Below are 26,980 nucleotides of genomic sequence, written 5' to 3'. Positions count from 1 at the left end.
TGGTTAACCCACCAGCCACCCCAAAAGCGCCGTTGCGCCCCCTCCCATTAATGCAGGTCCCCTTCGAAAGAATTGGTATGGACCTCATCGGGCCATTAGAGCGATCAGCAAGAGGGCATCGCTTTGCATTAGTCATTGTGGATTATGCAACGCGATATCCTGAAGCAGTGCCACTCCGCAACATTTCTGCTAAGAGTGTTGCGGATGCACTGTTTAGTTTAATCTCCCGAGTGGGGGTTCCGAAAGAAATCCTCACTGATCAAGGCACGGCGTTTATGTCACGCACGTTACGCGAACTTTACGAATTGTTGGCCATTAAATCCGTGCGTACCAGCGTCTTTCACCCACAAACGGACGGCCTGGTCGAACGGTTTAATCGCACACTTAAATCCATGATTCGTAAATTCGTTCAAGAGGACGCCAAAAATTGGGATAAGTGGTTAGAACCTCTGTTATTTGCAGTGCGAGAGGTCCCGCAAGCCTCCACGGGGTTTTCCCCCTTCGAGCTTCTCTTTGGACGCCAGCCCCGGGGGGTATTAGACGTCCTAAGAGAGACTTGGGAGGACGGACCGTCTCAGGCCAAAAATGAAATTCAGTATGTGCTGGACTTGAGAGCAAAACTCCACACGTTGTGGCGGCTGTCTATGGAGAATTTGTTACAAGCCCAGCACAGACAGAGCCAGCTGTATAACAGGGGAACTAACTTGCGCAAATTTTCACCGGGAGATAAAGTACTTGTATTGCTTCCCACTTCAAGCTCGAAATTACTTGCAAAGTGGCAAGGACCGTTTGTGGTGACACGGCAAGTCGGTGAGCTCGATTATGAGGTTGTGCGTTCCGATAGGAGAGGAGCACGTCAGATTTACCACCTCAATCTCCTTAAAAAATGGAATGAGGCGGAATCAGTGATGCTGGCGACGGTGATTAGCGGAGAGGATGAGCTCGGACCAGAGGCGAATGTCAAAAAACAGTCCCTCGCTCTGGCCCCAGGGGGAGATCACCTCTCGCCCTCACAGCTCACTGATTTATCCAAGTTACAAGCAGAGCTCGCAGACCTGTTTTCTCCCCTACCGGGCTGTACAAACCTCATTCAGCACCACATCGAGACAGAGCCGGGCGTGGTGGTTCGCAGCCGGCCGTATAGATTGCCTGAACACAAGAAAAATGTAGTGCAGGCAGAATTAGAAGCTATGCTTGAAATGGGAGTAATAGAAGAGTCCAGCAGTAACTGGGCGAGCACGATAGTTTTGGTTCCCAAGACGGACGGTTCAGTTCGGTTCTGTGTGGACTATCGCAAGGTGAAGGCAGTGTCGAAATTCGACGCGTATCCAATGCCTCGGGTGGACGAGTTGCTTGACCGGCTAGGTACGGCTCGATTTTATTCGACACTGGACTTAACGAAAGGGTATTGGCAGATCCCCTTGTCGCCATTATCCAAAGAAAAGACGCCGTTTGGATTACACCAATTCGTCACCCTTCCGTTCGGGTTGTTCGGGGCACCGGCTACCTTTCAGCGTCTCATGGATAAAATTTTGTGGCCCCATGGTGCATATGCTGCTGCCTATCTGGACGATATTATTATCTTCAGTAATGACTGGCAGCGGCATATGCAGCATTTGAGGGCCGTCCTGAGATCGCTGAGGGGAGCCGGGCTCACGGCCAACCCGAAGAAGTGTGCGATTGGGCGCGTGGAAGTAAGGTATCTGGGCTTCCACTTGGGGCATGGACAGGTGCGTCCCCAAATTGATAAGACGGCAGCGATTGCGACCTGTCCGCGCCCCAAGACCAAAAAGGAGGTTAGACAGTTCCTCGGGCTGGCGGGATATTATAGGAGGTTTGTTCCTAATTATTCTGCCCTCACCAGCTCGTTGACTGATCTAACCAAAAAGGATGCGCCAGATACGGTCCAGTGGACGGAGCTGTGCCAGCAGGCCTTCACCCAGGTGAAGGCTGCTCTATGTGGCGGGCCATTGCTTCACTCTCCTGATTTTTCTCTCCCTTTTCTGTTGCAGACTGACGCGTCGGACAGGGTGTTGGGTGCTGTCCTGTCCCAGGAGATAGAGGGTGAGGAACGGCCGGTGCTGTACATTAGCCGTAAGCTCTCAAAGAGAGAAGCTAAGTACAGCACCGTTGAGAAAGAGTGTTTGGCTATTAGATGGGCCGTCCTCACCCTCCGCTATTATCTCCTGGGGCGGGAATTCACTCTCTGTTCGGACCACGCTCCCCTGCAGTGGCTCCACCGCATGAAGGATACCAATGCGCGGATCACTCGTTGGTATCTGGCATTACAGCCTTTTAAGTTCAAGGTGGTCCACAGGCCGGGTGTTCAGATGGCTGTGGCCGATTTCCTCTCCAGAAATGGGGGGGGGGGGGGGGGCTGCAGGCCGGACGGCTCCCCGGCTCCCCGGCCTGAGTCGGGCGGTGGGGGTATGTGGCGAGGGGGGCGTGGTTCAGCGAGGTCTGCGGCGGGAGAGAGCATCGGGAGATCTTTGGTGAGTGAGCGAGTTAAATGTAAATCACGAACACCTGTTTCTCATTTCAGTAATTGGCGCGGAGACAGGTCAAAACGCCGCGAGAAGCAGGAGTCGGGGAGAGAGAGGGGAACTGCTGACTGAGCAGCTGGTGCACGACTAACTGGAGTGAAGCCCATTGTGGATTGTACAGCCGTGACCAGGAGTGAAGCCCTTTGTGGATTGTATATGCCGTGACTGGAGTGAAGCCCTTTGTGGATTATTTTATTTGCTGTTGTGCCTTGCACAGTTTTTGTTGGACGTTTCTAATTCTTGAAATAAAGCTCAGTCAGCAGTTGAACGCCGACCCTGTCCCCTTCCTTCCTACACATAAGAACATTAGTTGTATTACAGTGGGTTTAGAAAAGTGTTTCTAGTGCATTCGGTGGCTAAACATTACCTCACATTAGTTCTACTTTCTGATGAACTAGAAGCTCAAACTGTGATGAGCAGCATTGAAGAACTGACATGAAAATAGGCATAGAATGTATTTTCAACTCTATATATACAGTATATACAGTAAACACTGCTTCGAACCCTTTACACATCAGTGCTTCTGAACACATATCAAACTGCCTGTGTGGGAAATTTTGAGTTTCTATATAATTTCCAAATGATTTTACTTATATGCTTATGGTTAAATGATTTTGTTTTTCTCAGAAGTGCTTAAGTATGCATTCTTTGCAATTTTAATATGTTTTAAAATGGCTATTATATATAATGTATATCAAGATCTTACACAGAAAATTAATTAAAAAAAAACATAAACCCACACCAGAGTGTGTCTCGCCCGGCAAACCGCAATCACCCATATCTATCTGTGCAGAACCACAGATGATCAAACTGCCCTTCTATCAGACGCTGGACACCATTCTGCCTCCTACACCTCTGGGTATGATGCATATAAAAAATAAAGTCTTTAATAATGCATTAATAATAAATAATGCTTTATTCATTCATCTGAACCTTAATGGACAGTGTTGTGCTGTTGTTTGTAGTGAGGGATGTTGGTATTGTGTGATAAAATTAATATGTTCACTTCAAAAACATATCTGTAGTTTTTGTGTCTTTTTAACATTTTAACAACATGCTACAAACAAAATCGTTTTTTGCAGCATATCTTGTTCTCACTGTGTTTGTGTTACGAATGGGAGACTCAGGGTAGTCAGGGTACAGGCAAGGATCGAGGCAGGCAGCAATGGGTCGTAAAACAGGAATCAGGCAAGATCAATCACAGATAGACAAACAGGATACAAGGTAATGCTCAGAATTGTAACACGAGTGAAAACAAGACTTCGCGGTGAGGTGGTGTGAGTGAAAGTCCTTTATAGTCCTGTTAACAAGCTGCAGCTGGGTGTGGTGATTAGAGTGTGTGCATGGCTGTATGTGGCGACAGGTGATTGGTGTGGAGTGAACATGTGACTGACAGAGAGAATTGTGGGAAGCGTAGTCCGGGGAGTGACAGGAACAGACGGTGATCGTTACATAATGTCCCCCTCCCGGAAGGCGCGTCCTCGCGCCGTAGATGGCACAACTGGGGAGCGGGGGTGGGTGCCCTGGAGACCTACAGGCAGGAGATAATGGATGTGCAGGCGGGTATGGAGGTCTCCAGGGCAGGTCCAGGAACTCAAGCAGCCACGGCGGGTCAGGAGCCTCGGGCGGCCACGGCAGGTCAGGAAGCCACGGCGGGTCAGGCGGCTCAGGCGGCCACGGCAGGTCAGGCGGCTCGGGCGGCCACGGCAGGTCAGGTGGCTCGGGCGGCCACGGCGGGTCAGGCGGCTCAGGCGGCCACGGCAGGTCAGGCGGCTCGGGCGGCCACGGCAGGTCAGGCGGCTCGGGCGGCCACGGCAGGTCAGGCGGCTCGGGCGGCAACGGCAGGTCAGGCGGCTCGGGCGGCCACGGCAGGTCAGGCGGCTCGGGCGGCCACGGCAGGTCAGGCGGCTCGGGCGGCAACGGCAGGTCAGGCGGCTCGGGCGGCCACGGCAGGTCAGGCGGCTCGGGCAGCCACGGCAGGTCAGGCGGCTCGGGCAGCCACGGCAGGTCAGGTGGCTCAGGCGGCCATGGCAGGTCAGGTGGTTCAGGTAACCATAGCAGGTCAGGTGGCTTGGGCAGCCACGGCAGGACAGAGTCCAAAGATGACCACGGCGGGTCGGAGTCCATAAATGTCCATAGTGAGCCCCAGTCCATGGGTGGCCATGACGGTACAAAGGCCGATGACGGCAGTGGCCGGGCAGGGTCCCCACCCACAAGCTCCCCACCCCTAGGTATACTGCCCCCCCCCCAAAAAATCAACGGGAGTCGTGGCGGGTTCGTGGACAAGGAGCTCGAGTGGCTCCGGCAGCAGGGCAGAGGCTAGCGAAGGATGCTCCGTGGCCGCATCGGGGAGAGCGGGCAGCTCGGTGATGACCTCCGTAGCCATATCAGGGAGAGCGGGCAGCTCGGTGACGGTCTCCGTGGCTGTATCAGGAAGAGCGGGCAGCTCCGGGACAGCAGCGAGCTCGGACTGCTCTGGGGCGGCAGCGGGCTGGTAGACTGGTCCAGAGTCAAAAACGCCTGAATGCCTCCTCCAGGCACGCAAGACCACCAAAACATAAAAAGTGAAGACAGCCCTCTTGGCCAACACAGGACTGACAGGGAGAGCAGGCTCTGGAGCGGACTCACTGGCTGGAATGGATTCTGGAGAAGATTCACTGGCTGGAGCAGGCTCTGAATTTACAGACACTGAAGGGGCGGCCATCTTGCCCGTGGGCACTGGCAAAGCAGCCATTTCGTCCATCGCATCCAGGGCGCTTAAGTCCATAGCAACCGAGGAGCTTGAGAGTGTTGCAACCGGCGAGCTTGAGAGCGTAGCAACCGGGGAGCTTGAGAGCATAGCAACCGGGGAGCTTGAGAGCGTTGCAACCGGGGAGCTTGCGTGCGTTGAAACCGGCGAGCTTGAGAGCGTTGCAACCGGCGAGCTTGAGAACGTTGCAACCGACGAGCTTGAGTGCGTTGCAACCGACGAGCTTGAGTGCGAAGCGGTCACCGGGCTTGAGTGCGAAGCGGCCACTGGGCTTGAGAGCGTAGCGGCCGGCGGGCTTGAGTGCGGGACGGCCGGCTGGCTTGAGAGCGAAGCGTTCGGCAGATGCTTCGGAATGCCAGCCGCTCGAGCTGAAGTCAGTGGAGGATCAGCCACACTGCAACGTAGTCCTCTCCGCTCCCTGACTGATCTGGAGGCAACGTGACATTGTGCTGGGTGATCAACGAAGGCGTGACGTTGCTCTGGGCAATCAGCGGCGACGTGACATTGCTCATCGGGGAGAGCGGGCAGCTCGGTGACGACCTCCGTAGCCATATCAGGGAGAGCGGGCAGCTCGGTGACGGTCTCCGTGGCCGTATCAGGAAGAGCGGGCAGCTCCGGGACAGCAGCGAGCTCGGACTGCTCTGGGGCGGCAGCGGGCTGGTAGACTGGTCCAGAGTCAAAAACGCCTGAATGCCTCCTCCAGGCACGCAAGACCGCCAAAACATAAAAAGTGAAGACAGCCCTCTTGGCCATCACAGGACTGACAGGGAGAGCAGGCTCTGGAGCGGACTCACTGGCTGGAATGGATTCTGGAGAAGATTCACTGGCTGGAGCAGGCTCTGAATTTACAGACACCGAAGGGGCGGCCATCTTGCCCGTGGGCACTGGCAAAGCAGCCATTTCGTCCATCGCGTCCAGGGCGCTTAAGTCCATAGCAACCGGGGAGCTTGAGAGTGTTGCAACCAGCGAGCTTGAGAGCGTAGCAACCGGGGAGCTTGAGAGCGTAGCAACCGGGGAGCTTGAGAGCGTTGCAACCGGCGAGCTTGAGAGCGTTGCAACCGGTGAGCTTGAGAGCGTTGCAACCGACGAGCTTGAGTGCGAAGCGGCCACCGGGCTTGAGTGCGAAGCGGCCACCGGGCTTGAGAGCGTAGCGGCCGGCGGGCTTGAGTGCGGGACGGCCGGCTGGCTTGAGAGCGAAGCGTTCGGCAGATGCTTCGGAATGCCAGCCGCTCGAGCTGAAGTCAGTGGAGGATCAGCCACACTGCAACGCAGTCCTCTCCGCTCCCTGACTGATCTGGAGGCAACGTGACATTGTGCTGGGTGATCAACGAAGGCGTGACGTTGCTCTGGGCAATCAGCGGGGACGTGACATTGCTCTGGGTGATCAACGAAGGCGTGACGTTGCTCTGGGCGTTCAGCGGCGACGTGACTCGTGGTAGAGACCGCCATTTTGTGTGTGTTCTCGGGCTTGGCAGCCATTACGGGATTCACCGTCGTGTCGGAATCCTCAGCGACTCCCACAGTGAAAGCTGAACCAACTGCAAGCAAGGCAAAGTCCAGGAATTCTATGAACGATCCGCGGGGACCATTGGTGAGTAAATAGTCCTTAAGTGGTTCGTTTAATCCATAAGTGAAAAAGTCAATGAGGGCACAGTCAGGTAGATCAGATAGGTGAGCAATATCCAGAAACTTCTGAATATGTGCCTCCAGGGTACAGTTACCTTGACGAAGGCTGACCAGACATATTGCTGGGTCTATGCTGAGGCTGGACACACTCGTAGAAGCTGCTGGATCATTGTTGGCGAAGTCTTCTGTTACGAATGGGAGACTCAGGCAGGGGATCCAAATGCATCGTTTTATTAGAAGTGAGCGTGGTCGTACAGGCAGGGTCAAACAGGAACAAACAGGAGCAATAAGGAACAGGCAGAGTCGTAGTCAGGGTACAGGCAAGGATCGAGGCAGGCAGCAATGGGTCGTAAAACAGGAATCAGGCAAGATCAATCACAGATAGACAAACAGGATACAAGGTAATGCTCAGAATTGTAACACGAGTGAAAACAAGACTTTGCGGTGAGGTGGTGTGAGTGAAAGTCCTTTATAGTCCTGTTAACAAGCTGCAGCTGGGTGTGGTGATTAGTAAGGAGTGTGTGCATGGCTGTATGTGGCGACAGGTGATTGGTGTGGAGTGAACATGTGACTGACAGAGAGAATTGTGGGAAGCGTAGTCCGGGGAGTGACAGGAACAGACGGTGATCATTACAGTTTGTCTCTTGTTTTTCATTACAAATATCTAAATATTCTTAAATCACAACACATTTACTGGATAAACAAAATAATGTAAGATATTAATCAATTTCGAAAAAATGTATCCAAATGCAAGTTTATGCTTAAGAAAAGCTAAATATCATTCAATGGGGTTGGAGAAAATAATCTGGTTTCCCCACTGTCAGATATTTTTTCTTGTTTTAAGCATAATTTCTTATCAATTTTTCAGAAAGCTTCTCCTTTTCATTTTGCTTCTCCAGTGAATGTATCTTGATTTAAGAATGTTTAGATATTTGTGCTGGAAAACAAGACAGAAACACTGAGGAAGAACATTTTTTGCAGTGTTTGGAGTTTTAAATTTAAAATGTGTTGTTTTATTTTTGTTTTGTTTTTTCAGTAACCTTATAAAATGTTCACTTTTGTTCACCTCTGTTTATTATTTTCCTAAAAGAGTGACACATGCATAGAATTCAAATGAAAAGAAACTGAACTAAATGTGCATTGTAAATATGGTTAATGGTTCTGGAAAGATAAACTTGAGTGAAACTTGATTCGGTGAGGAAGGAGTTGAATGATCAATTCAGTCAGAATTATGATTCACATTCATTGGTCTCTCAGTCTGTGTTCTGCACTGCTTCTGTGCCTCATATTGTGTTTGATCACGGTGTATAATTGTTGTCTTTTAGCTTGTGTTCTTGGGTTAATAAAGCTCTTTCCTTCCTTTCATCAGGACGTCTCAGTCTGGCTCGACGTCTGTTCAGGTGAAACTTTACTGTAAATGTCAGAATACTTTTTTTGAATGTGTTTGTGTGCATGCTGTAGTGAAATAAAATAAAATATAGCTGCAAGCAGCAATGGCGGGCCCAAGCTCGGTTGCACCGCCAACCCGGTGGCTTCAGGGCAACTGTGCAATAGGCGGGCAATAGGCATTTAAAAGGGGTAAACATAAAAGGACTATGTCAAAGTTATTTGAGTACACCACATTTACTGCAGCAGCTGGTGCCCATATGATCACAAACCACAACAACCACATTCATAAGATTGATGAATTTAGATGAATTTCATGTCATAGAAAGTCATAGGTCAATTCCAAATAAGTGCAGAATATCATCCTAATCTGCTATGTCTATGTTTTTCTCAGACAACCTCTATAAAAATTCCAGAGCAAATTATATACTGTTATTTACTCAAACTCCACAGTGCTCTGAGAAATCTAATCCAGTCTAATGCGAATGTTTGTGATTGCTGATGTTGTATTATTCTAACACTTCTCTTCATGTGTTTTTAGACTTCCCTGAACTATCATTTGTGCACCAGTCTTATGCTCCAAAAGCATGCTTTCATTAAATTTCAATATGTGTGGTATAAAAAATAAAATGATAAAATTAATAAATAGAGCCAAATCACAGAAACTGCAAAGACTATTTTAATGTCAGTCTCAGGTAATAATAGGGTACATGTCTAGATTTTTCTGTTCACTTATGCAAGTTTATTTTAAACAGCCACTTTTATAAAATCAAGTGAAATTTACTTAAATAGTGATTTTTAATAAATTTGAATTATATCAATAAATAATTAATTTAAAGACATGCGTTGTACATGATGTATGGAAGTAATTCAATGCCAATTTTTTTTTTAATAAAAAGCTTGTTGAATTGCACTAATTTAAAAAAAATGCATTACATTAGCTGTGCTTGCATTTAGATGCATTGTATTTTTAAGGCTTGCATTTTTATGGGCTGAAATTCAACATGGTCGTATATTTAAGCTGTGAATATTTCAATTAAAAATATTTCACACACAATGCGAACTGGTCCTGGAGATGCAGCCGCACCTCTACCCTACCGACACGGCTAATATCGCGTTCATTATCTCACAACTGCAAGGTAAGGCCCTCCAGTGGGCAGATTCCCTGTGGACCCAGAAGGGCTCTGTGGTAAAATCATATCCGGCGTTCGTCTCTCACTTCCGTGAGGTCTTCGGAAAGCCTCTGACAGATTCATCGACTGGTGAGAAACTTTATAATCTAAAACAAGGAAATAACTTGACGAATATGCCTTGCAGTTCAGAACACTAGCTGCCACCAGCGGATGGAATGAACAAGCCCTCATCACTACCTTTCGCCAAGGACTGGAACCATAGGACTCGAACGCTTCATCCAACTCGCCATCCGCGTGGGTTCTCGTATGCAGTCGTGTCTCCTCGAGCACCAGGGCCAGTCACTATCCAACATCCTCCTCCATCGGTCCGAACCTGTCAGCTCTCCAGAACCAGCCAGTGAACCCAAATTGATCATTCACGTCTTACTTCAAGAGAAGGCTGACCCTGAATTTATGCTTGTACTGTGGTTCTCCGGGGCATGTCATCTCCACATGCCCAACCCGTCCTCCTCAGCCCATGGTGAGTGCGATAATTCCCTCCATTCAAAAAATGAAGCCACTCACTACTATTGTAAACCTTACTGCTGCAAATGCCTCTGTTCCAGTGGTGGCGCTCCTTGACTCAGGGTCAGCAGGAAACTTCATCTCCGGCGCGCTCTGTCGACAACTCAAACTCAAGATCTCCCCGTCTCCGGTTAACGATCAAATCCACTCCATCACGGGCAAACCCCTGAGCCGTAAGACAATCCGTCACTGTGTGGGACCACTTCAACTTCGTGTGGGGATTCTTCATACAGAAAACATCCATCTGCTGGTTCTGGAGGAGTCCACCGCTGACGTGGTTCTAGGGTGCCCATGGCTTGAGCAACACAGTCCCACCATCTCCTGGCGCACGGGCGAAGTCCTGAAGTGGGGCGACCACTGCTTCCTCGACTGCTTTCCAGTACTTCCTGTTCCGAACTCTTCACTCTTCAAGACTCTCTCCATCAATGCCACGTCCATCGAAAGTCCTATAGAGAATTGCTCCGTGTATGTTCCTCCGGACTACGCCTCCTTCAGTGACGTCTTCTGACCGCAACGCGCCTCCAAGCTACCTCCACACCGGCCATGGGACTGTGCCATCGATCTGTAACCGGGTGAGCCAGTGCCCAGGGAACGCACCAGAGGAGAAGGCCATGGAGGAATACATTAAAGAGGCCCTCAGTCAAAGTTACATCCGGCCGTCTACTTCCCCTGCTGCTTCAAGTTTCTTCTTTGTGGCTAAGAAGGACGGAGGCTTGCGGCCCTGCATCGATTACCGTGCCCTAAACAATATTACCATCAAATTCCGCTACCCACTTCCCCTCGTCCCAGCGGCCCTGGAACATCTCCGCGGTGCCACTGTGTTCACTAAGTTGGACTTCTGCAGTGCGTATAACCTCATCCGGATACGTGAGGGGGACGAGTGGAAGACCACCTTCGTCACGCCCACCGGCCCACTACGAATACCTCATGATGCCGTATGGCCTGGTCAACGCCCCCTCCGTATTCCAGGATTTCATCCACGAGGTGCTCCGGGAGTTTCTCCACAAGTTCGTGCTGGTGTATATAGACGACATCCTCATCTACTCCTGGAGCATGGCCGAACATCGCCACCCCGTTGCGGAGGTCCTCCAACGCTTACGGCAATTCCACCTCTTCCTTAAAGCTGAAAAGTGCTCCTTCCACCAGCCCTTTGTCCAGTTCCTGGGATACGTTATTGACAACAGTGGCATCCGGATGGACGAGGGGAAGGTCTCCGCTATCCAGACCTGGCCCACTCCAACAACAATCAAAGAACTCCAGCGCTTCCTCTGATTCTCCAATTTCTACCGTCGTTTCATCAAAGATTACAGTACCATCGTCAGTCCACTCACCAACCTGCTCCGTCACCAGCCCAAGTCTCTGTCCTGGTCCCCACAAGCAACCAACGCCTTTGAGACCCTCAAGAGAGCCTTCACCACCGCTCCCCTCCTCGTCCACCCTAACCCTGATCTACCTTTCGTTGTAGAAGTAGACGCCTCCACCACCGGAGTGGGAGTAGACACCAAGTAGACTCCATCTATGTGCCTTCTTCACCCGCAAGCTCAACCCGGCGGAGGTCAACTACAACTTCAGTGACCGTGAACTCCTGGCCGTCAAGCTTGCCCTTGAGGAATGGAGGCATTGGTTGGAGGGAGCTAACCATCCGTTCCAGGTTCTCACTGATCATAAGAATCTTGAGTATCTAAAGGCTGCCAAGAGACTCAACCCTAGCCAAGCTCGTTGGGCCATGTTCTTCTCAAGATTCAATTTCTCCATAACCTACCGCCCTGGTTCTAAAAACACTAAAGCTTCTTTAGGTTTCTTTAGATTCATGAGAAAACTCATAGTACTTGTCACTAGAGTTGTGCAAAAACATGCACAAAGATCTTGTGTTCCTCTATAACTCCACCCATTCAGTCCATCAGTTCGATGGAAAGGAACACTGTGAGGTTGTGGAAGGTGGTCTTTTGCTGTGTTTGTGCAGATGGCATTACAGAACAGACACTGAACCCAACAGCACTGACAGAAGTGTTCATTCAGAATCTCATTCGGTCTGTCCTTATATTCCAGCTTCAATGGAAAATATGCTGTACTGAATGTCTCACTCATGTCAGATATTATGGGAGGAAGTTCTTTTATTATTACTTCTTCTAGGAGTTTTACATCAACATCATCACACCTAACTCCTTTGAGGTCCTTCTCAGAGAATATCAGCAAACAGCATTTGCAATGTGAAAGATTTTATTTTATTTCTTTTAAAGCCGTATTCTGGTCTATGATCCTTTTCTCTTCAGCCTTCATTGGAGGATAATGTGGCAAGTAGTCATCAGACATTTGTCTTTTTTCTGTCTTCTTTCTGAAGGTGGCTTACTGTATCCAAACAGGAAACAAAGATGTGTTACAGGCACACAAAGATAAAAATTTCCACCTTGGTTAATTTTTTTATTTTCTTTTGGTAAATAAAATAGCTTACCAGAATACATCTCTTCACAGTAGTACACATAGTGGTTTTTGCATCTTTTCATAATACAAACAGTCCTGAAAATGAGTTATAATTAATAATAATTATTTGTAAACAAGTCTTATAGTAAGATGCTGTTTTTTTTTTGTTTTTTTTTTAAGTATTGTTAACAATATTTACAATGAGAATGCAGGCCCCCAGTAGAGTAGCTTTCATTTTAACTTCCAGGTTGCTCGGAAACTTCGCCACAAAATCCACACCTGCGTTTGGTCCACTGCTAGTGAAGGGTTTGACGATCTTGCCAAATGGATTGTCTGTCGCTGCCTCATCCAGAGACACCAGCTGTGTGTAAAAGGTATAGAAATGACACTGTTAAATATATGTATTGTTAAATAGAATTAACAAAGTGCTTTAATTGTCACGCCATGAGTCAATATTTCCTGTTTTTGTCTCCTCTTTCCTTTAGCACTGTAACTGCAGGTAGGTTTTCTTTGGCCTTCTGTTAATCTTATTTAATCTTTATTATAATTATATGTGTTACGTGTGCTGTGTATCAAAGCACGACGAAGACGAAGATGTCAATTAACAATACTTTAATGAGACACAGGCGATTCCAAAACAGGGTTACGACAGTATCCCTGTTACGACAGTAACACGTGGAGACAACAACGAGAACAGACAAGGAGTGAAAGAACACAGGGTATATATACACATGTGACTGACAAAAGAACTAAACAAGGTGATGGGATAATTAACAAGACACAGGTGGATCAAATGAACTAATAAACAGAACGGGGAAACTAGGTCACAGGGGATGACGGAAACATGAGGCTCTGTAACAGTTCGCCCCCTCCCGAATAGGCACGTCCTGGTTCTGGAGAAGGGTGGAGTAAAAAACAAACAAAAGAAAAGAGTTCATGGAAAATAACAATGACAGTCCAAGGGGGAGTGGAGGGTGGGAGGAGCCAGGGGGAAGCCAGGAGCAGGAGGAGCCAGATGTTACCCCAGAAGCCAGCCAGGACGAGGCCCCAGGGTAAAGTCGCAGGTGGGAGGAGCCATGGTGGAGTCAGCTAGGGGGCAGACGACACCCTGGGGATGACCAACGGAGATTCAGCTGAAGACCCAGATGGAACTGAAGAGCCGACGAGCCCACACGCAGCTGATGGTCCTGGAGACCGAGAAGGAGCCATGGTGACGAGTGTCCGAGGAGGAGGCGGACATCCAGAGGGCAGAGGCTGAGCCGGTGGGACCGAGAATGTAGGCGGAGCTGGAGGGAAGGAGGAGCCAGACGGAGCCGTAGGTGCAGGCAGGTGGACGACTGACCAAGGCGGAGCCGGAAAGCCGAGGGAGCCCGGAGAAGCCGTATGTCCGATGGTGTCCGGTGGAGCCGAGGGAGGCAGGGGGGCTCTGTAACAATATGATTATTTATACATTCATATTCTTGTGAATGATGTTATTTTACTTACCTGTGTGATTATTATTGTAATTTGACCCTTTTTTGAGTTATATTTTTGTCTAAATGTGGGAAATGATAGCACTTTGTGATCATTGTACATCGTATTTGTTTTATAAAACAATAAAGGCAATTTTCAAAAGAAAAGGTACTGCCCCTGTGACAGATTTTGTACCTTTTTACCTTTTTTTCTTGTACCTTTTTTCTTTTTCACATTAGTTGAGTTATACAAGTGATGGGTGCCGCCATGTTAGTTTGCAGCATAGTTCAGAGAATCGCATCTGTTGGATTACAGTACGTGAATTCATCCGATTATCTTGAAATGCATTAAAATTAGTAGCTGGTGAACTGGGAGAAGAATAGAGTAAACATTACAGTTACTTACACTATGTGTAGTTACACATTGTTGCTAGACTGTACGGGTTTCCGCCCAGTTGGTCAGTTTTGAATTTGTTTGTGTGGGTAAAAATTGGTTTTGGCGGGTGGACAAAATTTGGGCTGGTTTGGAGTCAGTTCGACGGTTTACAAACATCTAAATTTTAAAGGTTAATTGGTTAATAAACAAACAAGCTTAAGTGTGCATGTACTCCATCATCATGACGTAACACAGGCCCATCACAGAGTGGTGCTGACGTTGCTGACGAGCACACACTTTTAGCCAATCAGTGATCATCAGGCAGATGTGAGCATTCATGAGTGACAGGTTTTTTAGTGCAATAACTTGTAGCTGTATATTCAAGTGATTGCTGTGCCAAAGTGTCATAAATATACAGTAAGTTATATGTACAGTAAAGAGTGAGAGAGTGACCCAACTCTCAAACCGTGGATTACACCTGTGGTGGGAGATGACTCGAAGGCTCTTTATAAATACAGTATAATTAACTCGGAGAGCACAGTTGAATGACTTCATTGAAATCGAATATGGGACAACTCCTGCCTATCGCCATATCATCATATGGCTTCAAGTTAACTAATCATTAACACACTTGAAGTATACTGATAATAGTCTGGCTGTAAGTATCCTTAGCACAACCTTTTCCGACTCGTGGCCCACAGAACCAAACACCTAAGTTTCCACGGCCAACTTTAATGCAAGAATTTTAACGGACCCTTTGTGTCATGTTGGTTAATGAGGACTTAGAAATGGAGATTATTAACATAGTGGCTACACTGTTCAACACTGCAAAAGCACATTGTAAAAAGAAACATTTGACGCTCTCCAGAGCGCAAACACAAATAAACACTAGAGCATTTGCCATATCTGTTTTGTGAATATCCTATCCTTCACTGTCGGGATCAAATTTCCCCAGAAAAATAGCACAACCTGAAATTAATCTATAAATTATTTTAAAATTTTCTGTGGTTGTGAATGTTATGTTTAAGGTTACAGGACAGAAAATATCTTTGGTCAATTTAAAAACAATAAAAGTCAATAGAAAGTTGAATCTTGTATATGGGTGTATGTGCGTCACCTCAAACATTTCATCGGTGCAGCAGGTACAAGCTACACACGGTCCCGCGATCTTAAATGCCGGTTCACTTTGTTCATTCTCAACGGTGAGTTTAGGCAGGAAAAAATGAGAGTTTTGTCGAACATATCCAATGGTAACACCCCGTGGAGACTGAACCTCCATCTAAAAAATACATACACCATATAAACTGCAGAACATATTTAAGAGCTAAACAAGACAAGGATATCAATCATACCTGATGGCCACAGCAGCTGCAAACAAACGGTCGCACCAGTCTGATGATCTCTTGATTTAAGTTATTAAAAACCCTCATTTTGAAGGAACGTGCTGCACAACAGAAAGTCCTGTTACAACAATTGTTGTCCTCAATAATAGTAAAAATCCTGTTCCCATTGTCATTCTTCACGGTATATCGGTTGTTAGGCTTTATTCCACAGCAAACTTTAAGAAATGAAAAAGTAGGAGATAAGAGTGTTGCTAATTTGATTTTGCTGTATTTCTTCATCAAATGCTGATGAACAAACCTTCTGCACAACCTTCAGCCATACTTTTTTCTTTGTGGACAAACAATTGATCAATCTAAAATAAACATTACTTGACATTACATGAAATTTGTCAGAGTAACACCATTGATAAATGATAAAGATTAATTATGATTAATAAGCATCTCCAAACTTATCTGACCCGGGTCAAGGTCTCCAGAAGAGAGGGACAGTGGTACGGGTCTGGGGAAGACATCATTGCGGTGTTCTCTAGTGCTGTATAAACGTAACCATGTGTCAAACAGCTTTGTTAAGAATATGACTACACACTGAAATATATTGTGTATTATCAGTGAAAATGGATGTCATCCTTCTCACTCATCCTGAGTTTTAAATACAGAATACAGAATTATTAGGCAAGTTGATTTTCTGATCATATTTTTTCCAAGCACATTTTAACAATTCCAAAACACATTAATCTTAATAACTACTATTAATTTTGTATTTATTCATTTATATGTGATATATAATTGTTCATGAAGGCTGGAAATGAAAAATGCCCTATATTCAGGTGAGTATAATTTTTAGGCTGGATTTCTTTTACAGGCAAAATGAGCCAAAAAAGAGATTTAACTCTGACTGAAAAGTCAAAAATTATTAAATGCTCATGAGAATACTAATGGAATACTAGAAATGGCAAAGCTAAAGCATGACCATTGGACAGCAAAACGCTCATTGGGTCAGCAGGGTCAGACAAAAACAGGTGGAGAAGAAAAGACACAAGTTAACTGCAAAAGAATTAAGGTGAAGAATTAAGTGTGAAACTATCAGGAACCCTTTAGTCTCCAGCGACACCATTTTCCAGAACTGCAACCTACCTGTAGTCTCCAGAAGAGCGAGGTGTCATGATCTCAGAGACTTTTAGCTAAAAAAATCCTAAAAAATCCCCAAAAATGCTGTGAAATACTTGAAGACTGTTTTTTATAGGCTTATAGGCTAACTCCCACACCTTACTGCAGTTAACTTGTGTCTTTTCTTCACCACCTGTTTTTGTATGACACTGCTGACCCTATTAGCCTTTTGCTGTCCAGTGGTCATGCTTTAACTTTGCAATTTCTAGTATTGCATTAATATTACATCCTTCTCATGAGCATTTAATAATTAAATCTGGACACTTGTTCTAGGGGAGTTAAATCTATTTATTCCTAATAATTATGCACACCTGAATATAAGGCGTTTTTCATTTCCAGCCTTCTTGAAAAATTACACAACTGTTTTCAACATTGATAATCATAAATGTTTCTTGAGCAGCAAATCGGAATATTAAAATGATTTCTGAAGGATCATGTGACACTGAAGACTGGAGTAATGATGTTTCGATCACAGGAATAAATTGCATTTTAAAATATATTCAAATAGAAAACAGTTATTGTAAATTATAAAAATATTTCACAATATTTTTGTTTTTGTGGTATTTTGGATCAAATAAATGAAGCCATGGTGAGCAGAAGAGATTTCTTTTAAAAACATTTAAAAATCTTACCATTCAAAAACTTTTGACCGGTAGTGTAACTATTTAAAATTATTTAATATAATACATTTTAAATGTACTAATTTGCAGCTTTGCAATTACAATGAGTAATTACAAATACACTTATTAAATACAAGACATACAAGTTTAATAGAAATTCTATAATATTTTCGTTTTCCATGTCAGTACATTTGACAGTACACTTTAAGCATATTTAAAAGACAGTGGTTAAAAAAAAAAAAATCACTCATAAGTTCAACTACTACATTTAATGTAGTAAAGTTTCAATCTGTAATACATTTTCACTTAATTGTAAATAACATTCAATTAAATGTCTGAAAACATTACATTGAGTTTGCATTTATTCTTTTAAAGTATTTTATTTCTCTAATAAGAACTATTTTTAAAATGTATGCTAAAGTGTACTTTTTATATGTCTTGCCTTGACCATTCTGAATCCTGACAGTGCCTGTTGTAGTCAAACAAACAAAAAACGGGCATAGAAAAACATCCCCCTTTAACAAACTCACCTGACAATTCCATATTTGATTGTATCTGGGCAGAGAGAATAAATAAATAAATATATAAATCATCAATATTATTTAGTGTTAAATTTTCTTCTCTTTGTAAATAAATGAATGGTAAAAACACCATAAGACTTTATAAAATTGCAAATTAATATATAAAATGCAAAGTTAAAATATGATTAAAAAATTGAATTTGAAATTATCTAAAATGATCATATATTGTGAGATATGCCATACATACCAGTGTGATACGAATCGTCTGTTTGGCAGTGGCACTGATGAGTACAGGAAATGTTTCTCTCGTGACAAAAAAAGTATGTTTTTTTCTTTTTTCTTTACCAGCTTGATGTTTGTGGATAAAGAGTGGTTTGCCCCACTTTCAAGTTATTTTTGGTTTTAACAGCTTGAAAATGTTCTGTTAATCATATTAAATGTATGTATATGCCATAAATAATTGCAGGCATTTATTCTGTTGAATATCAAATTTCTAGACATTTTTGCAGTTTGGACCTCACCTAGGCTATAAGTGTAATAGTTATGATTAGTTTAATTTTATTTTGGTTCTGTGTTTTTCCTGTTCCCTTCCATTTGCATGTTGACCTAGTTTCATAGTTTGTGCCATGTTAGTCACTAATTTAGTTCACCATTTAGTTTCCATTCGTTTACCCCTGTGTATTTAAACCCTGAGTTCCCTTTTGGTCAGTCACGTTCAACGTTACATCAGAACTGAACTGACGAATTGGGATCTTACCTGAGAGCCCAATCACCTTCAAGTTTAAACTAAATAAGCCAATGGACATTGGCGTATGAGATTTGCATCATGCACTCCAAGAGAGTGTGTGCTGTCGCAAATTAAGCTTTCTCTTTGGAGCTGAGCGTTTCTTCTGATTCTGCTCTGCAGTCATCGTTCGGGTGTTCTGCAAACCTGGGAGAAGCTCTTCAGAGAGTGTTGGTGTGACGGCGCGTCTACGGTGTTTGCTACTTCAACACTAAAAGAGCTTTTTTTCCTTAAAGAGTATATTTCTCTTAAAGAGCAAACATGGGTGGGTCTTTGTAAAGGCGTTATTCCACCTGAATGTTTCTGGATGCGGTTGTTTCCTATCCTCATTTGACGGCCACGATCACAGTCTCACATACCTGGACATAAGCATGCTGTGACTGCGTTCGTGGGTGGCTCATGTTTTCACATGAGAGCATGACCACGTTAGCATGCTGGTCACGTTTCGCCTTTCTCGTAAAGGCTTGAGTTTCTCAGTGTCGTGTGTCATTGAGTTGTCGGCTACAGTGCTGCTGGATGACCACCCTGCAAGTCTACCAGGCCAAAGCACTCATAATGCACAGGGGTAGTTCTGAACCAGGGTTGATGCAGGAACTGCACACGGTGACTGAACGTATTGAAAGTCACAGGCCCTCAGCCAGATGATGCCCACCTTGGTGGTCCAGAAGCACCCCCTGGCTAAACCTTGCAGAGATGCTCCCATCTCACAAGGTGGCCTTTTCGGCGATGCTTTCAAGGACTGTGCCCAGCAGTTCTCCACTGTCCAGAAGCAGGCTGATAGCATGCCTCGATCTGCTACCATACCATCATGGGCTGCCCCTTAGTCTGCTCGCAAAGGGCATCCGTGGGCATCCGTCCCCTGTGGCAAAAAAAAGAAGCTCCAGCACAGCCAGCTGAACTGTGACATCAAGCCATTGGCAGGAAGACTTTACGAAGGTCGTGGAGGCGGCCTTTGTTCCAATGAAGGAACGGTGTTTGCATCCTCAACTATCTCAACCACTGGCTCATACTGGCCCACTCTTGAGAGCAGTTGTGCGAACACAGGGACCTGGTGCTACAGCACAGCCATCTGGGGCCATCTGGGGCTTCAGGTCATCTGGTAAAAGAGCAAACTCTCCCCCGTGCAGAGGATCTCTTTTCTCTGTATAGAGTTTGATTTGGTCAACCTGACAGAATGCCTCACGAACGAACGTTCTTAATCGGTGCTGAACTGCCTGAACACACTCAAGGGCAGGATGGCAGGATGGCAGCCCCACTGAAACTATTTTGGAGGCTCTTGGGGCATATGGTATCTGCAGCCCCAGTAATGCCTCTCAGGCCTTTAATGCTTCACGGCCAAGTTCAGAGATGGCCGTGGCAATGCAGCATGCACCCAGTGGCAATCAACCTGGCCTGTCACCAAACCTTCAGCCTGTGGTTGGACCTTGCATTTCTATGGGCAGGAGTTCCCCTAGAACAAGTGTCCAGGCATGCAATGTTCTCCACAGATGCCTTTGACATCAGTGAGGACACTTTCTATCCTGGAAGGGTTAGAGCAAAGACTGCTAAAAAGTACACTATATTGCCAAAAGTTTTGGGAAGCCTGCCTTTACATGCACATGAACTTTAATGACATCCCATTCTTAATCTGTTGGGTTTAATATGGTGTTGGCCCACCCTTTGCAGCTATAACAGCTTCAACTCTTCTGGGAAGGTTTTCCACAAGGTTTTGGAGTGTGTGACCATTCTTCCAGAAGCGCATTTGTGAGGTCAGTCAGTGATGTTGGCGAGAAGGCCTTGCACGTAGTCTCCTCTCTAATTCATCCCAAAGGTGTACTATCGGGTTGAGGTCAGGACTCTGTGCGGGCCAGTCAAGTTTCTCCACACCAAACTCGCTCATCCATGTCTTTATGGACCTTGCTTTGTGCACTGGTGCGCAGTCATGTTGGAACAGCAAGGGGCCATCGGTTCCCACAAAGTTGGGAGCATGAAATTGTCCAAAATGTCTTTGTATGCTAAAGCATTAAGAGTTCCTTTCACTGGAACTAAGGGTCAAGCCCAACCCCTGAAAAACAACCCAAGACCATAATCCCCCTCCACCAAACTTTACACTTGGCACAATGCAGTCAGGCAAGTACCGTTCTCCTGGCAACCACCAAACCCAGACTCGTCCATCGGATTGCCAGAGAGAGAAGCGTGATTGGTCACTCCAGAGAACACGTCTCTACTGCACTAGAGTCCAGTGGCAGCGTGCTTTACACCACTGCATCTGACGCTTTGCATTGCACTTAGTGGATGCAGCTGTTCAGCCATGGAAACCCACTCCATGAAGCTCTCTACGCACTGTTCTTGAGCTAATCTGAAGGCTACACACAGTTTGGAGGTCTGTAGCCATTGACTCTACAGAAAGTTGGTGACTTCTGCGCACTGTGCGCTTCAGCATGTGCTGACCCCGCTCTGTGATTTTACATGGCCTACCACTTCATGGCTGAGTTGCTGTTTTTCCCAATTGCTTCCTCTTTATGATACCACAAACAGTTGACCGTGGAATATTTAGTAGTGAGGAAATTTCACAAATGGATTTATTGCATAGGTGGCAACCTATCACTGTACCACGCTTGAAAAATACAAAACTGATTCAAAATATGAATAAAAATAGATATTCATAGATTTTTTTATAACCAATATCAATTATTTGCATGTTTTTTTTGCCCGATAACCGATATACTGAACCGATATTTGTTTTATTAGTTTTTTATAGTTATAATAACAGCACTGAAATAGTGAAAGAACTGCTTTATTCAACACTTTTTCTTCCAATACTGTAATACTGATATACTGAACTGATATTTATTTTATTTATTAGTTTTTGACAGTTATAAAAACCGCACTAAACGAGCAAATAAACCATTTCATTTAACATTTTTCCAATACTGAAATTTCACTATCTCAAAATAAAACACATGTCTACATCAAACAGGGATTTGCAAGCCTGCTAAAATAAAAAATAAAGTGAAGTCACTTCTTTAAATCTTTACGCTTTGATCAGGTAAACGAACAGGTAACACATCTAGTAATACCAAATAATTCTAACAAATTTAAAAAAGCATAAAACACTCTAAACCGCCTGAATAAAAGCAGTGCTAGTTTAGTGTGGCTTCAGTACTCCCCGTTGCATCTTTTTATGTATAACAAAAATATCTGTACAAAATATATATCAGTAAATCCGATTATCGGCGGATCTCTAAACACATGAGCATGTGATGTGCAGTGTACCTGGCGGTGAGGTTGTGCAGGCAGGTGTTGATGTACTGGCTGTAATAATCCACCTGCTCCGACTGGAAGGAGCTCTTGCAGTGCAGACTGTGCAGCGTCTGTCTGAGTTTGACCAGCTCCGCCTGACGCCTCTGACGATACACTCGCTGGTGACGGATGTCCTACACACACACACACACACACACACACACAGCAGACCGTCAGCACACACACACCTGACCGACGCCGTCACACACCGGCCGCGCGGTACCTTAGCGATGAGCTGCAGCATCTGCGCGTGCGTGTCGGGGGGGCAGAGGGTGCCGACGGCCTCCAGCCTCCTCAGGTTCCTCTGGATCTTCCTCTTCTTCTCCTCCAGCGTCAGGCTGCCGTCGGCGATCAGCGACTGGTTCCTCTTCATCTTCTCCGGGGTCCGTGTGTCTCTCTGAGCGCGCTGATGCATCATCCAGTCGTGCTGCACCTCCTGAACACACACCACATGCTCTCGTTTTAATAATGGAGGACTGAAGATCAGCCCTGGAAACACTCAGTTAACACATCCTCTAATAATCAGGACTTCACAGAACGTTTTTCAGATTTTTGCAGGCCAAAATTTTCTGCAGCTTTTCATTTTTTTGTGTTTTGCAGTGAAACTGATGAAATAATGTTATGCAATTAACAATGTTATTATTATTAATGTAACATCTTTTATTAATATATTGAATTAGTTTTCATTTTTATATATTTGTTTTTATTTTAATTTTAGCTCATTTTCAGTAATTTTGTCATGTTTGTCATTTTTAATGTTCGTTTCTAAATTTTTATTTCAGTTGTGTTATTATTTTAGTTTCTACCCAAGTTTACATGTTTCAGTTGTTTTATTTCCAGTATTCTAGTAACATTTATTTTTATGCTTTTAATTAGTATCAGTGACAGTAAGAATGTAATTACCTGTAAAAATGTGCAAATTTTTTAAATTAATTATAAACTTAATTCATTCTATTTAGAAAAAAAATAAAATATATATATATATATAAAAAAATGTAAAAATACAAAATACACACACACACACACACACACACACACTAGTTACAGCTTTCAGAGGAATGAGGAAATCTTCCAATTAAAGTTAAATATGTGTGTATACACAGACAGAGTTTTTTAAATTCAATTGGAAGATTTCCTCATTCCTCGCACATTTACTACAGTCTGAGTCACTGGATCAGGTGCAGTGATGGCTGTAGGTGTGTGGGCGGAGTCATCTCTACCTGATCTCTGGAGGCAGAGACTTGAAGCACCTCACTGAGCGTGTCACCGGGCTGCGTTCGGATCACATCGATGATCAGCTGCTTAGTGCTGAAGAACAACCAGACAGGAAATGAACTCAAACTCATCATCATCATCATCATCATCATAGCAGCAGCAGAACAGACGGATCCAGCGCACCTCAGCAGAATCCCCCGTGCGTCAGGCCTGTCATCAGAGCTTTTGAAGACGTCAAACTTGCTGGTGAGGGTCAGAGAAACCTCCATCTTGGCCAGAGTCTGCTCCATGCTTGGATCTGAGGGGTTGAGCTGCCCCTCGCCTGCGCACACACACACAAACACACACACACACACACACACACACACACACACACACACACACACACAGAGATCAGTACAGATCTGGATCTGCTCCAGAACAATGATGAACTCTAAAGGTCTCGATATACTTCAAGCGAAATCGAAAGAACATACATTCTGAACAAAATCAGGAGAAATGAAACTGAACTTTCTGGAAAGGTTCACTCTGGATGGTAAACACCATCCAGAGTGAATTCACTGAGCTCCTGAGAGCGACCCATTCTTTCACAAATGTTTGTAGAAGAGGTCTGCATGCCTAGGTGCTTGATTTTATACACCTGTAGCCATGGACGTTATTGGAACACCTGAATTCAATGATTTGGAGGGGTGTCACAATACTTTTGGCAATATAGTGTACATGCTGCTGCTATTGTCACACATCATGATGCAGTAGATGGTAAATCTGTGGGGAGGCACAACCTGATCATCAGGTTCCTTAGGGATGCGAGGAGACTAAATCCTCCCCACCCTCAGCTTGTACCATCTTGTGACCTCCTTTTGGCTCCTTTACGGCCTTTCAAAGAGAGCCTTTTGAACCTCTGCAGTCAGTAGAGCTCAACATCTTTAAAGAAAATGCTCTTGCGATCATCTGGGATCGTGTAGAAAGCTCTGAAGCTGCAATGAAACTGTAATTTTGACCTTCAACCGTTTGGAGGCCACTGAAGTCCACTATATGGAGAAAAATCCTGCAATGTTTTCATCAAAAACCTTAGTTTCTTTTCGACTGAAGAGAGAAGGACATGGAGATCTTGGATGACATGGGGGTGAGTAAATTATCAGGAAATTTTAATTTGAAAGTGAACTAATCCTTTAATGTCAGTACCCCCCTCATCCACTACTATCCTGTGGATAGTTAAACAGTTCCCGCTTTCACAGTCCTGATAAATGATTGGTGGGTAGGATCCTGTAAAAAAAAAAAAAGAAAGAAAGAAAGAAAGAAAGAAAGAAAGAAAGAAAGAAAGAAAGAAAGAAAGAAAGAAAGAAAGAAAATTTTATTAGTTTCTCAATTTTCATAATTTTAGCACAAGTATAATGATGCAACATGACAAAAAAAGAAAAGAAAAAACTGAATAGCAATAAGAAGAGAAACAAAATCAATGCAAATTCATCCATCCATTCACTCTCCAAAACCACTTTTTGTCACGGAGTCGAAGCCATCTCAGACCACAATCAACCCATCGTCACCAGATCAGCATGCTCCGCCCACTCGTTCACTCTCCCCGGAATTCTGATCCACCTCATCAATGCACACCATAAAGACACTCACAACCTGCACTTCTTTGTCTGGTCTCATCTCTACGTACACGAACAGACTCCTTCACGATACTAACCGGTGTACCTACCTGCCATTGTGGATTCCCGTCCTTTGTCTTCTGTCATCTGCTTCCTAGTTCCCGGTCTTCACCGTCACTCATGCAAAGAGACATTATCATTACCAGTCAGCTAAGTCATCTATACATCTCTGAACTGTTATACTCACCAGTCTGCATTCCCATCCAGTTCCGTGCCATGATCGTCAGTCCCATTCAATGGTCCATCAATGAAGAAATCACCCAAGCTACATGCTCCGATCCTGCTCTGCCGAGAGGTCCTGAGGGGCTACTCTACCTACCACCAGCCAATTGTTTGTCCCTCATGGACTCATCTCACGCGTCTCTAGGCTCTGGACACCCAGATAGTCAACATACCCTCTCGCTCTTACGTCACCGCTACTGGTGGCCCACCATGGCTCAATATATCCCCTGATACATCAGGGGATGCTCAGTCTTTGCTATTACCAACACTCCCTGCAAACTGCCAGAGGGGAAGCTGGTTTATCTGCCTATTCCACATCGTTCATGGTCACACCTGTGGATTGACTTCATGACCGACCTTCCACCATCTGATGACAATACCTGTGTTCTTCACCTCAAGTCCAAAAATATAAGTATTATCAAAGAAAAATATTACTTAAAATCTTAATCAAAAGTTTAGTAAAATGTCAACCAAAAACCTAAGTATAAATCTAAGTCTGCGTAAAATGCTCTTGAAAAGTAAAGTTAGATGAGATCTCATTGAATGTCAGAAACATACAAAGTAACTGACCATCTTATATACCATGAAACTAGACACATCAGCTAATTCCTCTTTCGTGCAAGTAATCAAAACAAGTAAACCTAAAGCAAATCAAAAATAATATAATTGTAAGCATCTCGGCATTTTGGAGGTCCAAAGTACAGTCTAACAGTGGTACTAGACATCATGTGATGGACAACTGAGCAGTTAGTTCCCCTTTTCATGGAATTATACCTGTGAAAACAAAGACCTATTAAAATCTACTCTTTGGCCTTTTTTCAAGACCATTTACATGTCTACTTCTGCAGATGTGGTCTTTAAAAAAATATTTGTATTTCATCACCCTAGTATTTGCATATGCCAATGGAAACTTTCAGAAACCCAATGTTTGCATGTGCAGCAGAATTTAGAAAAACCTGGTTAGCAACAGAATCATAAAAGGCATTTCATGAAAGAAAAACTTTCGAGAAACAGCTCATGAAGAGAAACACTAAATACAAAATTATATATTTTGATAAAAATATAATTAACATAAACACGGGAAATCAGTCCACCTCTCCTGTAAATGTCATTGGCTGTGAAAGTCTTGTGTTGTTAATAATAAATTGACATGTTGATGACACACACATACGCAGTCTTTCAGAATGCTTTCAATTACATGTAGCCTATATCAGATGCATATAATATGCATTAGTGAGTGTTGTGGTCCTTATGGGGTGTATGAGTTACTATGAGGCTGGGAGGGAAAAATTACAGTATACTCACTACAAAAAACTAGACTACACCACTGCCTTAAACAGTGAACTAAATACCTTAAATAACTGCGAAATGCTTATGTTTTCCAATACGTCATGGACGGACTCTGCTCAGTGCAGCTGGCAACGCTATAACGCCTTTGCTTTGGGGTGTGTCGCGAGTGTGTTTAATGTTTTTCCTAGTGGGTATATGATGTATACCTGCGAATCCAACCAGTTTCACGGCAGTTTGTGACACTGCTCTTATCTTTTTTCATATTCGGAGGAGTAGTGAATTTAATTGTCCCGGGTTCTCATATGCAATTTATTTGTTTCTAATCTGTTTGGAATGGCAGATGTGTCTGTTAGTACATTTAACGGACTTTACAGTCATATTTTCCGTCTTTTTCTCCTGTATGAGACCTCTGAGGTGATGTCTAAACTGTTAATTTACTGGAGTGGATTAACCTTACACTTCTCAAAATGGGTATGATTCTGAATTTTATGTTGGTAGCAGGTATAACTGCTTTTTACTTGAGTCCAATGGCGTACAGAGACTTACACTCTAAACTCTAGACTATTTACACTCTAAAAAATGCTGAGAGCATAATTAAGTCTCTAAAGATTCTGGATGGTATCCCTACATAT

General features: G+C 44.6%; 1 protein-coding gene across 1 annotated transcript; it reads right to left on the bottom strand.

The window, feature by feature from the left end:
• Nucleotides 1–12,597: 12,597 nt before the first annotated feature.
• On the bottom strand, nt 12,598–16,230 carry LOC137003750 (phospholipid scramblase 2-like). The gene is made up of 6 exons (XM_067364034.1): nt 16,227–16,230; nt 16,051–16,124; nt 15,891–15,945; nt 15,602–15,807; nt 15,367–15,528; nt 12,598–12,783 (listed from the first exon to the last, which is right to left on the bottom strand). The coding sequence occupies exons 1-6, from the start codon at nt 16,228–16,230 to the stop codon at nt 12,598–12,600; spliced, it is 687 nt and encodes a 228-aa protein (XP_067220135.1).
• Between the last annotated feature and the right edge of the window lie 10,750 nt (nt 16,231–26,980).

Source organism: Chanodichthys erythropterus, chromosome 16 (assembly GCF_024489055.1).
Source record: "Chanodichthys erythropterus isolate Z2021 chromosome 16, ASM2448905v1, whole genome shotgun sequence".
NCBI lineage: Eukaryota > Metazoa > Chordata > Actinopteri > Cypriniformes > Xenocyprididae > Chanodichthys > Chanodichthys erythropterus.
This window is presented reverse-complemented; position numbering and strand designations above follow the sequence as displayed.

Coding starts and splice junctions, on each gene's coding strand:
- LOC137003750 (XM_067364034.1), bottom strand. Junction 15,946..16,050: donor TTCTGGAGACCTTGACCCGG/GTCAGATAAGTT, acceptor TGTTTATTTTAG/ATTGATCAATTGTTTGTCCA. Junction 12,784..15,366: donor GCACCGATGAAATGTTTGAG/GTGACGCACATA, acceptor TTTTACACACAG/CTGGTGTCTCTGGATGAGGC.